At 36.2% G+C, this 15,255-nt stretch overlaps 1 protein-coding gene across 26 annotated transcripts in view; it reads left to right on the forward strand.

The window, feature by feature from the left end:
* The window catches only part of CADPS2 (calcium dependent secretion activator 2), a 495,227-nt gene that overhangs the window by 300,424 nt on the left and 179,548 nt on the right, over positions 1–15,255 (forward strand). For all 26 annotated transcript variants that reach the window (XM_049714516.1, XM_049714526.1, XM_049714529.1 and 23 more), the window contains exon 9: positions 1,295–1,361. In XM_049714516.1, the coding sequence (XP_049570473.1) occupies positions 1,295–1,361 (67 nt within the window). The remainder of the gene's footprint in view (positions 1–1,294; positions 1,362–15,255) is intronic.

Consider the following 15,255-nt stretch of genomic DNA (forward strand, 5'->3'; position numbering starts at 1 on the left):
TGCCATGTTATCCTACAGGAAGGTGGTCTTATGTTACACTCCACTAGCAGTGAATACGAAATCCCATCATTTCAGCACACCTTAGCTAATATCCCATATTTTTTTCAAAAGGGGGCAAAGAGTATGTTTGTTTTGTTTTACAAAAGAGAATTATTTTCATAAGACAGAAACTAAAAATTCAAGCTAAGTTTTCAGTTTTAAAAATTGAGAGAAAGTCTGAAGACTTTAAACCCCTAAACAAACTATTAGCTGTAGTCCTTTTTTTAAATCACTCAGAATTGTTTATAAATTAAGTTAGTTTGAATAGCCTCAGCAGTGTTAAACCTCCACATTAGAAAAAGGGATTGTGATAAAATACTGAAAAGTCTTACTTTAATTTAAAAATTAGCTCTCTATTTGTCATATTTTAAACTTCTAACAATGTTTCCCACTTTTGTAGGAGGTATGTGGTATAATTTTAAATAGCTCTCCATGACACACTCATACCTGATTAATTTTTAATTTCTTCTCTTTCCTCCTTGATACTTAAGCTTACATCTGTATATTCAGTAAGAACAAAAGTTCTCTTCTACAATGATTGACTACTTGAATCATTTCAATTTAGGTTACTAATAGCAGTGCAAAGTTAAACAAAAGCCTTGGTTGAAACTGTGTTAAATTATACAGTGTCAACTTCATTAGTATCTAAATTTCATAGTTAGGAAAATTTGCAGTAAGAAGCTTGCATAAGTCAGGCAAATCTCCAAATTATGGAGCTGGCAGGGACCTCAGAAATCATCACATCCAGTCCTTTCATTTGATAGTTGAGGAAATGGAAACTGAGATTGGTGCAGGCACATCTCAGGAACCCTCAGCTGAACAGCGACCCTTCTCCATAGGTTCTGGACTCTGCAGCCAGCTCCCTGCGAGGCCACACTCCTCAGCCCCGGTCATCTGAGAGCTGAAACATTTGGTACGATAGCCTCAATTCGTAGCCTTTGTCTCTCCTAAGAAATATGTATAAGAATAAAATTCCTACTGCTTCTTTGATTATCCTTTCTAACTCCAACTTCGCTCAGTTTGTGGGAAGAACTGACAGTTGACAAGCCACATAAATCAATTCCCTTTCAAAAGCCTTAGAACAGGCTCAGTCATTTTGTAACACAGAAGCTGCGTGCTGTCACAGATTCCAAATGAACTAAACTTTGCCTTTAGCAGGTTCGTTGCAAGAATGAATACCTATGGAAGAAATACGATTACGTGGAACCACACCATTATTCATGTAAAGTATTCTTTTACTTGTTTTTCTTACCAGATATCTGTATGCCCTTGGACAGAAGGTTTGGAAAAGATGGAAAAAACGTTACTTTGTTCTTGTTCAGGTAAGTAGACTTTTTTCCTGTCACATAATCACTCTAAGCCATTCTCAAGTTTTTTGTGGGTTGTATCTATCAATATTTACTGTATCAGAAATTAAAACTGAGAAATTTAAAAAATGTTTTAATTCATTTTAAAATAAAATTGGTAAGCCCATTATATGCCAACGCGAATAACCTTTTTATTTAAAATAACTATTTTTCAGGCCAAACATTTTAGTGATATGAGTGGCATTACTTTATGCTTTTGTACCCCTCTTTAATATTCTGGCTTAATAAAATAGAATGCAGCTGCATTTTCACATCAGCTTCTGCCTTCAATCTGTTGCAATCTCAGGTGAAATTTAGCCTCTGGAAAACTCCGCTATACGCTCTTGAGAGAGTAAGTGTGAAACAGGCAAAGATGTTTGAATATTGTTAGAAAAATGTTTTTGACTTCCCAAGTCCCTGAAAGGATCTTGAAGAGCTCCGGGATCCCAAGAGCATACGAGAGTCACTGCATTGTTCGATAGTTCATAGATAAAACTTAATACATAGAAACATGCATTTTTATAAAAATGTACCATATATATCACTTATTCACATGTACAGGTCTTTAAATTACCTTGACTGGTAGATCTGTTTGTGATAGGATTCTGAATGTAGACAGGATATTGGAATGTACACTTCAGTTGACTCTTTTTTGTTTTGGTTTGGTTTTTGAATCGTGGATGACCTTTGCTCATGGAATATACTCATTTAGTTAAAGTTACATTAAAGAATAAATTTGAGTAATAGTCATTCCATTTCATGATAAATCCAAGCTGTTTTGTTCCCAGTGAATATATATGAAAAGAGAAGCTCTCTTGGGATCCTTAACACAAAACAGTCTGTAAAATCTCACCAATTCCTATTCACACGTAAGTAGTTTAAATAGCCCAGATCAGATTAACATGGTGAAATTCCAAGGAAAGAAAATTATTTGCTGTCTTCCAGAAATAAAGCCATCTATCAACTGCTGGATAAAATTATTTTAGTGATGTGCCATAATAGCGTGGTAACTTCACGAAAAGTATAACCTTTTCATCAAAAGTGCTTTTTTTCCCCTGGGTAAAGTGTGACTTTTTCTTATGTAAATAGAACCAATATTTGGTCAACGAGTTTAATAAAAGATGCACACACATGTGGGCACACACACTGACAATCTTTTGATATAAACCCCAAGCACTTGCTTTGAGAAAGGGCTCCCTGTTGGGAGTTCTCAGTGATCCTCCTCCAAAAACCACACCTATAAGCCATCTTCTTTGGTTTCCAGGTTTAATTTCTTGACATTGGCACAAGAATTGAAATGCATTTACCAGGCAGTTTGAGTGCAGATCTTTCTCCAGTTATAGAGTCTCACCCACATCTAATTTGACAAGTTTGTGTTAGTGACTTGTCTTTGTCAAATCTTTCCAATCATTCAACTGATTTTTTTGTAGGAAGTGCAGCTTCTTTTTCATAGTCATATGTCATTCATTTACATAGAATCTCATAAGTTCCCATCCCATAAGTTCAATAGCTGATGTTATTGGCCTAATAAGCAAACCCTACTGACTCTTAGCAAGCCTGGAGTTTAAGTGGTGGAAATATGTATGAGAGCACATGAGAATGTCACCCAGTAACCACAGATGTTCAACATGTCATACCTTTTAGTCGATAATTTTTTTTAGAGCAGTTTAGGTTCACAACAAAATTTAAAGGAAGGTACAGAGATTTCCTATGTATCCTCTGTCCCCAGACATAGCCTCCTCCACTGTCAACATCACTCACCAGAATGGTACATTTGTTACCAAGGATGAACCTACGTTGACACATCATCTTCATCAAAAGTCCGTAGTTTTTGTTAGGGTTCACTTTTGGTGTTGTACCTCTGTGTATTTGGACAAACATACTCTTCATTATTGTAACATCATACAAAGCATTTTCACTGCCTTGAAAATCCTCTGTGTCCTGCCTATTCATCTTCCCCTCCACCTCTGGCAACCCTTGATCTTTTTACCGTAGTTTGGCCGTTTCCGGAAAGTCATAGAATTGGAATCATGCAATACGTAGCCTTTTCAGATTAGCTTCTTTCACTTACGAATTTGCATTTAAGATTTTTCCATGTTTTTTCATCGCTCAAAAGCTCATTTCTTTTTAGCACTAAATAATATTCCATTGTCTGGATGAATCACAGTTTATTTATTCCTCTGCTGAAGGACATCTTGGTTGCTTCCAAATTTTGGCAATTATGAACTGAGCTGCTATACACGTTTGTGTGCAGGTTTTTGTATAGACATAACTTTCCAGCTCCTTTGGGTAAATGCCAAGGAATGTGATTACTGGATCATATTCATTATTTTTTTAAAGAATGAATCAGAGAGTGTTTGTTGTGTAGAGATCCAGTGAAGTGACAGTAGGCTAAAGAGTTTCTTATATACTGACTGTTTTAATATGAAAACTAGGCCTCAGCAGATCAGTTTTGAGAGGTCAAATGGACACCTCATGCTTCTGGCCAGGTAAAGTTCAAGGTAATCCTTTGCTTCTTACCTTATTTTCTGGCATATGATCACAAGAATCAAGTTATAAAACAACCACGTATACTTTATCACCCCATAAGAGAGTTTAGAAATGAAAGAAGGAAGTTGAATACTTTTGAGATCATTAATTGGTATGTCTTTTAGGGACATTAACCATGTCTTTGGAGAGCTAGAAAGTTCTCCACGTAACAAAAATGTGTTTAACATTTTAAAGGCAAAATTCAGTTTAAACCAAAGGAGGTAAACCTCTATACCCCGTAATTAAAATTTAGGAGAAACACCACCAAACTATCATGAATTCAGATTTATTCTACCTGAGGTATCATTTTAAAATTTGAAGTCATATTTAAGCATTGTATCTTTACGCAAATATATGTAAGTACGTGTACTCACACAAAGAATCCCATGCCCAAGTGTTTTGAGATTTACACGCCAGTAGTCTGGCAACTTTTTGAAGTTTTAAAGACAATTGAATCTTCCTTTCAATTCCAAATGTAATGGGAAGACAAATTGAATGTACCCACTTCAAAATCAAGATGGGTATGTATGGAGATTGAGCAAGAAGGACTCATTGGGAAGAGCCAGGTAGTTTTATCAGTATTTTTAAAGATAGCTCTCATTCTATTGGCAAATAGTTCGTAGATCTATACCTGCAGCCTGCACTATTAAAAGGTGAAGGAGTCATTTTCAGAGAGGACAGTATACCCCTGCTGTGTCTGCTGCCGCCATCGTCAGAATGGTGCTCTGGTGATAATGTGAATCTCATCACCACTTGTGAGTGTGTATTATATGAGTGATACAGCTGGAGATCTAGCCATCAGCCCAAGAATTTGTACTCATAAAAATTGATTGAGAGTCGGGTTTGGTCAGCTGCAAAGTCATTGTTCAAAGGGAACACTTGCAGAGCTGTTGAGGTGAAGAGACTTTTCAAAGACTCTTGTATAAACATTTAAATCAGAGTTGAAAATGGGAAAATGAATTACTTATCAATGTGGGGTGTTTATTTAGCTTCTAAGTAAGATTAGTTTTGGACCCCATTTAGATTCTGAAGCCAGTATAGTGACAGTATTAATTAGATCTTTCATGTATCTAAGAGGCTGCATTTGTTTTTCATGAAGGTAAATTTTGGTTCAAGCCAAACTGAAAGAACAGTGATTTTGAGGAATATGTTTGAACTCTTACCAAAACTTACATGTGTTTGTGTTAAACTTATATGTGTTTGTTATGCTTATTCAGTGTTTTAGTATTACATTTGGAGGATATCATTGGCATAAAGTACTTATGACACTAATATGTTTTAGTTCATTATAATAAACCATTCAGTAGCTTTAAAATTCTATACTTGTATTTATGATTTAACCAAACTGAATTATTTCATAATTCTGTATTCAGCTAATGCCTATTCAAAAAACTGTATGCCCCCAGATATTGCATATTATGTGGTAATATACAAATTCCTGAATCACTCACCTATTAATACAATTATTGCTATATTTAATCTAATATTTATTATGCAAATGCGGCAGGCATTTATGGGGAGCACTTTTACTACATTATCTCTTTTACTCTTCAGAAAAGGTTTATTTGAGGGTAGGTATTATCCCCACTGTACAGGTTAAATTGATGTACAAAGAGCTTATATAATTTGCCCAGAATTATACAGTTAGTAAGTGGCAGCGTCAAGTGATTAATCCAGTTCTGTCAGTCTCTAGAGGCTAAGCTCTTATGTCCTCTGTCACGGTGCCATGATCAAATTAATGCACACAACTACAATTGATCTGAAGACAAACAGAAAAAACGAATAATCACTGTAGATCATTCATTTCACGAAGTACAAAACAGTGTCACTCCATTAAAGAAATGGCCAGTGACTGATGGCATAAAGAGTCCCATGCTCATGAAGGCCACTTACCGTATGACATGCCTGGAAACTGAAGAAGATAGACATCTGTGTTGCTTTGGCCCTGTATCAGAGTGTTCACTGCTTGTTGTCGATGTGTCAGAATCATGACTTGAAGTTGCTGCAAACAGCAGGCTATCAAGACATAATGTTAATTACACATCAGCTGAGTTGGCACAGGATATAAACAGTCAGCCATGCCCCTGAGTGATCATTACATGCTGCAAACATACGAGAACCACTCTGTTAGTGACATGCCATCAAAATCTGCTCTAAGCTTAAAGAAGTGGCTGCCCCAGCCTACTGATATCTGAAATATTCAGCACACCTGGAGAAGCACTGCAGCAGGCTACTGGCACAGTTCTGAGAACGCCACTAACTGCAGGAAATTATATGGTCTAGGTTTAGTCTTAGGACATAAGCTGATGTTTGCTTATAGTAATGCAAAGTGAATAAATATGCTTCTGTCAAGTCAAGAAAGTCATAGGGTAGTGGCTCTCTGGCTTTATGTTTTAAACTGATTTAAAATGTACAAACCCAAGACATACTCAGTATAGGATAAAACCAAACCATACACAAGTATTTATGGCAGCAAATGAAAGGCCCTCTTCAGCACCCCTACCAGCACGGCCACCTTATTCCAGTCTTCCCCCCCAATAGCCAAATAACCATTGCTAGTAGTTTGACCTTTTAAACTTGTTTCAGTCTAATCCAGCCCTAATGGAATCATTCCACGTATTGATACCTTTGTGAATTGTTTTGATCCTCCTATTTTTTTACTGGAGTATAATTGCTTTACAGTATTGTGTTAGTTTCTGCTGTACAATGAAGTGAATCAGTTATGTGTATACATATATCCCCTCCATCCCACCCCACGCCCTATCCCACCCGTCTAGGTCATCACAGAGCACTGAGCTGAGCTCCCTGTGCTATACTGCAAGTTCCCCCTAGCTGTCTGTTTTACACAAAGTAGTGTATTTATGTCAAACTTGATCTCCCAATTCATCCCACCACCCCCTTCATCCCCTGTGTCCACGCATCCGTTCTCTATGTCTGCGTCTTCTCTATTGCTGCCCTGCAAATAGGTTCATCTGTACCATTTTTCTAGATTCCACATATATGTGTTAATATACGATATTTGTTTTTCTCTTTCTGACTTACTTCACTTTGTATGACAGACTCTATGTCCATCCACATCTCTACAAATGACCCAATTTCATTCTTTTTTATGGCTGAGTAATATTCCATTGTATATAGGTACCACTTCTTCTTTTAAAATATATCATAAAGTTACCATGTCAGTATTTTAAAATCTGTTTTATTCTTTTTAATGGACGATTGGATCCCATAGTGTAGATTAAGATAATTTATATAACAATTCCCCTTTTTGAGACATTTAAGTTCCTTTTTTTAATCAACAAATAATGCTGGAATCAATATATATGCATAATCTTTAGGTATATTGGGAGTATTCCTATAGAAATGAAATTGCTGGGCCAAGGGCATAGATACCTATAATATGAAGTAAGATTTATAAAGCTCTAGCTGACTCATGAATGCTTAAATACTCACCAAAACTTTTTTTTTAATTTGTCTTTTTTTATAGTTAATGGTCATTATGTGTCGAGTTGCATGTGTTATCTTTCAAAATGCACGTGTGAAAGAAACTCGAAAATTCTTTTGGTTGTGGAGCTTATTTGGAGCAAAATCTCAGAGGAAAAGAATTTTTTTAAGTTTCATTTTTAAGATAACTTTTGCTTTGTGATAATTGAGTTTTCCATAGCCAAAAAAAAAAGAACCAAAAACAAGAAAATGGCCATATTAATTTATACAGTTTACCTTTGGGCATTAGCGAACTAATGCACTTACTCTTCAAAATGGTTCTAAAATATCATTTACCTATGTCTCAAGAGCTAAAACTATATAAGAAAGTAGAGTGCGAGTAGGGCCGAATTTGGTAAGGAGTATCTCATACAGATCAGGATATGATCGCAAATGCAAAAATTCCTCTTTTGCATATACCCTGTGTTCCCTTAAAATTTGTGTTGTTATTTTCATGTTTAGACTGCAAAGAAATGTCTATTTCTCTTCTTTTCTAGCTCATATCTATATGAAAGAGCAAAGGCCCTATGAATGAGGAATGTGCAATATTGTGACAATATCCTTTATCTGAATTAAATTTTAATGGGCTTAATTTTTTTGTTTTATAAAATCAACTTTAAAATGCTGTATGTGTATATCTTTACGTATATGCATGCATTCGTATGCATATATATCTTTACACATACATGTGTAGTGTTCCTGCCACATAATTAAGACTTGGTAAATGTAAGATAAATTAATATCTCACCTTTAATTTGGGTTCCTTCTCAAACCTCTATATGGAACATAAAAACTGACTTACATTTGAGCATACTTGAACCAAAACGTTGGTGTCGTCTTTGATGACTCTTTTTTCATTGCCCCCATGTCCGTCAGAAAATACTGTTTTATCTACAGCCAGAACAGTATCCTGCTTACATTCAATTCTTTCCAGCTTCTCTGCTCCTGTTCTAGTTGAAACCACTATTATCTTCACATGGATTTTCACAATAGAATCCCAGCTGTTCTCTCTGCTTCTACTTTCTACCATTCTCTTTACAATCTATTCTTCACATTGCCAGAATAATCTATTTGAAGCATAACTCAGATTTTGCCAATTTTCTGTCTAAATCCCTCCATGACTTCCCATTACACTTAGAATAACCTCTGACTCTAACCTAGAGAAGGTCCTATATATTGTACATATTGTGGCCTCTAGCTTCCTCTTTGATGAGTCCCTGCCTGTGTCTGAGCAGCACCGTGACTTGTAATGCCCTGCGCCCAGATTAATCGCAGTGCCAAGAGCTGGAGTTTAGCACCTCCAAGTCACCAGCCCCCTCTCTCAAATATATGATAATATGAGTTTATTTCTAAAGTGTGATTCCTATGCAAATATGCCTTTGAATTAAGTCTCCCTACCTTTCTTCCACTCAGTTGTTGCTTGGCTACCCCTAAATGCATCTAAAGAAATTCTGAACATTTTTTCTACTGCTTATATTTCCTCTGTGACTGGCTCATTCTACCTACCCACTTAGGTATCAGGTCAAATGTCACCTTAAATAGGTCTTTTTTACCCACCCAATCTACAGTGACTCCCTGTCACATTACCCTGTTTTATATTTTTCAGAGCATTTTTCTCTAATCAAAGTTGTCATCCTTATATATCTATTTTTTAATTATCTCTTTACCCCTTCTAGAATATATGCTCCATGAAAATAAGGACCTTGTCTTTCTTATAATCTACTGTGAGTAGAAACTGCCGAAATATTTGTTCAATAAAAGAGTATATGTGAATTGGTCTGAGCACTGTTTTAAAAAGACTGCCTTTCCTCTTTCTAATTTATGCACTGATTGCTAAATCTTTTTTATGCCATTTGGTCAAGACAGTAAATATATATTTCCTTCAAATCCATCATGATCTTGAAGATATATTCATTTTCCTTGATTAAATTAAGCTCTGGGATTTTTTTTTTTTTTTTAAATAACTCTAGCAGCACCTTTGGCCTCTGCCAAGAACATTTCCAGCTAAGGATTTTTAAGCCTTAATCTTTCCTGAAATTAGACGGTGGCAGTTGCTAAGCTGCCAGCTGTTAACGTGATCCCTGCGGTAGGAATACAGCACGCAAACCTGAATGCTGCGGTGTCTGAGAACTCACCGTTAGCGTTTACACGTGTGGACACAGACAGGTGTGAAACAGGTTGGCAATTGAAAATAAAATGGGAGGTTTCCCAGACCAGATGCAGGTACCTCGTGGGACCTCAGCGACTCAGGTGCCCCATCAGAGGTAATGATGCCAAAACCTGATGTAGCGCTGTCCTCAGATTAAAGTCTGTTTATATCCCTCAATTCTCAACAAATCCATTCTTTATGGAGTTATTAAGAGTGGATTGGGTTAAGGATATTGAATGTTTATCATTGCTCTGTCTCTCCACTGAATGGATTTTCCATTGCAATTATAGTATATAAGCTTATAAGTAAGCTTATACATGAAAACAAATGCTAGATCAGAATAGGTCAGACCACCTGTTTCTATCTAACTCCCTGGTATGCGAAGATGGAGCAGAGTGGGGGCTGCAAGACTGCCTTCAGCTGGAAGCATGGGGAGCATGGTAAACCCCTGGCCCCTGTAGCTTATCCTTCAGCAGCATACATTAACTGTTAGTGCCAACTGATACTGACAGTTCTTTTCGTTCAGAGTGCAACTCCTCCAGTTTACCCTCACTCTGGAGACTGGCGAGCAAACCAGTAGCTACAAGGTGTTGACACTATTCTGAAGGATTCACTTGAATATATCCTACAGGTTCATTGTAGGGTTTGCCTCTGGAATGTGATTTAGCATGACCTTGCAAAAGAGATGGGCAAAAGTGAAGGTGCATGGGGACGTTAGAGGAATCAAACGCATAAAACACAGCATCATTTTATGGAAGCGGAACCAGGAGCCAATGAGTCGTAGTTAGTTGCTTCCTGAGCCAGAGTATTCGAAAGCCAAACTGCACTTTTTTCAGTTGTCTCCTGGGTCCGATTTCCTAATTGTCAGTGACAGCTTCGTTGGTCGTTGGTATTTTGTTACTCTTCCATCTGTACTCTTCATTAAAACTCTGGGCCCAATTATCTGTGATAGACTCCAGGACTGTTAGGGGACTTTTGAGATATTAGAGTAAACAAAATATTAAAAGAAGTACAAAATAATACATATTTAATACCATTTAAATTACCATGACTTTCAAAAGTAGGCGATCTCTCTAAAGCTGGAGGTTTTTTTGGCTTTGGGTTTTTTTCTTGGTATCTCTAAAGATTTTGAAATTGGTACTTAAACATATCCATCATGTTAAGAGAGAATTGTATTATTTAAAGGTAGCTAGAAATACAATATGTAAAGCAGAAAACAGCAACTGAACCTGTACTTCAGGTTATATAAAGAAAAGAGCAACGTTGATGTAAGCGTTTTACACTGACTGAAAAAAACAAGTAGCCTTTTGGCGGGTAGTTTTTAAGGCTAGATCTTAAATAGCAAGCACATTTTTAGCACTTTAGGTGCGTTATGCATATTAATTCTGGATTGTTTAATGTGTGACAACACGAACATGATTTATATAAAGAGCTTTAGAGATTAATCTTTATTGTTTTAAGAGAATAATTTTTTTAAATATACATTGAAATATGTATTCAAGATAATGTCCATTAGAAATGGAGGGACTAATATCTAAAACTACATTTAAAAGCATCTCCAATTTTTCTTCTCCCTCAGTTTCTTGTTCATTTACATATTCATTCAACAGGTATCTTCAGTAACATAGTCACTGTCTGCTTAATGGAAAGAAACAACGCATGAGACTGGGGAGAAATAGAAAGCTAAAGGGGGAGAGAACCAAGTGAGGCTGGAAAGCAGAAGGCTGAGGCGTGAAAGTCAACAGTCCTTAGTCATTCCCAGCATTGAAGCATACAGCCCCCAAATCGGGTCAATCCCCAAGTCAGTCAGGTATCTTCACACCTGTTGCAGAACAAACTGCATCTCTAACCTACAGTGAAATGACACTAGAAAGACACAAAAGCATAGAGAGAAGGTTGATGGTTCCCTGACAGTTGGATTTGATTTATTGGGAGACCACTGCATAACAGGCAAGCATTGTGCTAGGTGCTCTATGTCAGTATCTCCAGTTCTCTCAAAGTTGTCTCTGTTTTACAGAAAATCAAACTGAACTATACAGGGCTTAAAGTAATTTGTCCAGAGTCTTGTCAAAGATAAGTTGGAAAGAATAAGGTTAAGCAGTTGAGGGGGATATGAAACTGGGACTTGGATTTGAAATGGCAGACTCATTTGTTAAGCCTGGCTTATCCCCCTTCACTTCCGATTGAAATGCTTCCAATATTGAAATACGATTGTCTTCAGAGAGCCCTTTTCTGGCCACATTATCAAAAATAGACTCCCTTCAATGACATACTCTTTGCTTTATTTTTCTTCAAAGCAATTCACCACCCAAAATTGTTGTAGGTATCTCCTTGTTTATTTGTAATTCAGTCTTCTCCACCTCACTATGTGAGATTGATTTTATTTTTCTAATTTTTTTTTCTGATTCTGGTGCTGGGGACATTGTTGTATCCTCAAGGCCTAGAAAAATACACTGTAGTTATTCAGTAAGTATTTGTTGAATGAATGAATGAATGAATAACAGGGGAAAAACGACCCATAAGAACATGGAAGAAGATAATAAAAATTGTAGATGTACATGAAACTACAGCCCGTTACTTACCATTCTGACTAGTAAGGAATGAAAGACTAATTCTCACCGTTCTAAAAGGTATCAAGGAAGGACCAGATGTGTCTTCCGAAAAAAAGACCAGTTAGGCAGGAGCAGTCACATCAGTCTTCAAACTGTTTTCCTAGTATGTCCCTTAAATTAAATTTTTTACAACTATAGATCACTGTAAACTTTTTATCATAAATTTGAATAGTTGCAACGGATGCAGATTCTAAAATAAAACCATTAAATTAATCGTAAAAATGCTCAATAGAATTTACATGCTGTTGTGATTTTATATGCACCTGTAACCATTGCAAATTGTTTATTATTAGCTTTTTCTCCTTGAATTCTTATGTCCATGGCTGTTCCCCAAAAGAATTTTATGCTTAGGAAATAAGTATTATGCATCAAAAAATTTTTAGCACTCTATCACACTTCTCTGCAGTTAAAAATGTGTACAGGGCTTCCCTGGTGGCACAGTGGTTGAGAGTCCGCCTGCCGATGCAGGGGACACGGGTTCGTGCCCCGGTCCGGGAAGATCCCACATGCCGCAGATAGGCTAGGCCCGTGAGCCATGGCCGTTGAGCCTGCACATCCAGAGCCTGTGCTCCGCAACGGGAGAGGGCACAACAGTGAGAGGCCCATGTACCACAAAAAAAAAAAAGATGTGTATGTTGCCTCGTATTTCCTTAACACTCAACTACTGAACTTAATAGAGTATATCTACAGAGATATACTGTAGATATACTCTATTTGATGGGAAATAGAGTATATCTACAGTATATGTAATTTGATGGGAAATTGTGTGACTTGAGAAGTAGTATACATCCAAGAAGTTGTTCATGAATAAAAGCACTAGAAAATATTATAGTATGGGTGGAGATTCAGAAAAGATACAATTCACCTTCCTGAAAATATTTAAAGTGGAGTTCCTGATATTTGAAAGGTGAATGAGTGTGGTATCTCAGAAATATCAAACTTAAAATATAAAAGAATTAAAGAGCATAATGATAAGAAATAGCTAAATCTAAATTACCGTTATAAAATATTTTGACTCAAAAACGTGAAAGATGATTCCTAAAATACGTTATAGGTATATGAAGTAATTAAGTAATAATAACAATATGTGAAAACTAAACTCCAGATTTTGTGAAAGTTAATGAATGGAGCGATAAAAATAAGCTACATTTTTCAAGTTCTATAAGACACAGTAAAAAATGATTTGTCTTTCAATAAATAGAGAAAAGATAGGGTCAATGATGTCTTTGAAAACTTTTAAAGTAACTAGTATAGATTAAAAATAGGATGCCAAGGAAATTGTAGTAGCCATATTACAGAAGACAGCGATATATACGTATATATATGAATTTTTAGTATAAATGAGTTAAATGGACCTAGTAACATTCTTGGAGTGGGATAAAAACCAAAATCCGTGTGTGAGATACACCACAAACAAAAGGCCAAAACACAGAGAAAGTAGGATGACAGTATTAAATTCAGACCAATTAAAATTCAAGAGAAGTATTAAATATATGAAAGGATTATAATTTTATATTGTTTAAAGATATAGTTAACAGTACTATAAAACAAATGATGGTGATTTATTGAATATGTACCTGAGAGAAATGCCTCAGCTTGCTTGCTGTTCAACTCACTTTTCTTTCTCTCCCCTACCCTTAGTAGTCTTTGATTATAGTTTCTTACAGATACCTAACTAAATATCTTATAGCTCTCTTAAATAGTAACTTTGCCAGAAATTAAGGGGCAATTGGCTTGTTACTTGGGAATACAGTTTTTAAGTTTCAGAGTGTGAATTAGAATGTGGTATATCGTAAGGAGTACTTACTGGATTGAGGAGACTTGTGTTCTACACTCAAGATGACCATCTCCTTCTGGGTGACCTCAGGAAAGTCAGTTTCCACATCCGTGAACTCTCAAGTTGAGGTCACAACCTCGGGGATCCATAACCCTCATCCCTCAATACCAGTATGTTTCAGAGGATAATCATATGTTTTCTTTTCAGTGAAGTTTAGCTCTGAGAGTAACTATTTGTCACTTAGTGAGACTTGAGTCCTCTAGGTATCACAGCCTCTAGTTTCCAAAGTATTAAAAATCCTCACCACATGATTGAAATCTGTAATTCTATCAAATGTAACAATATTTTATTCCATTGGTGAATTTTTACTGATTAAGTAAATACCTTGTAGAATGTTAGGACAATACTATCAAAAAGTGTTGCACCCTGGTGGTGCAGTGGTTAAGAATCCGCCTGCCAATGCAGGGGTCACGGGTTTGAGCCCTGGTCCGGGAAGATCCCACATGCTGCAGAGCAACTAAGCCCATGCGCCACAACTACTAAGCCTGCATACCACAACTACTGAAGCCCACACACAGCAACGAAGTCCCAACTCAGCCAAAAAATTAATTAATTAATTAATTAAAAAAGTAAATCTATAATGTTGAGGAGTACAATCCCATGTATTATTATATAATGTGTATCTGATATATGTGAGTAAGATCTGGGATTTTGAATGAAATTATACATTTTATGATGTTCCACTACAATTTTAAAACTGCTTACTGTTTTTTTCTGATCAGTTTTCAGTTTACAGTACATTTTATTATTTTGGCCTTGTTTTTTTCTCTAAGTAGAAATACATAAAATATAGACAGATCTCTTTACTTTTATGAACCACTTATTTTTGAGAGAGTTAAGAATTTCTTTTTAATATGAATAGTCACTCCCTAACTAGTTGTTTCCCATATTATTTTTTGCTATTTTATCTGTTGTTTCACTTTGTTTTTCCTGCATTTTCTTAGCATTTTGATGGCTTTATGACTGTGGTCACACCACAGCTGTGTATCCTGAAGGAGTAAGATCTGGGTCCCCGTGGCCCTCACAGGTGTGCCCATCACATAATGGGTACTCAAGACAGGCTCTTTAGATGAAGGAATGAATTTGGCCTCATGTTCATTATTTCCTGAACATTTTAAGTGGAGTGTTCGACATTCAAAAAATCAAATATCATTTGTATGCCAAGTAGTGGAGGAGCCATTTAAGTACACGTTGGGTAATTTGGGCTGCTGGATTATTAGTATTATTTTTTTTTAACAAGATAAGTATGTGATGTGTACT

This window comes from Orcinus orca, chromosome 9 (genome assembly GCF_937001465.1).
Source record: "Orcinus orca chromosome 9, mOrcOrc1.1, whole genome shotgun sequence".
Classification (NCBI taxonomy): Eukaryota; Metazoa; Chordata; class Mammalia; order Artiodactyla; family Delphinidae; genus Orcinus; species Orcinus orca.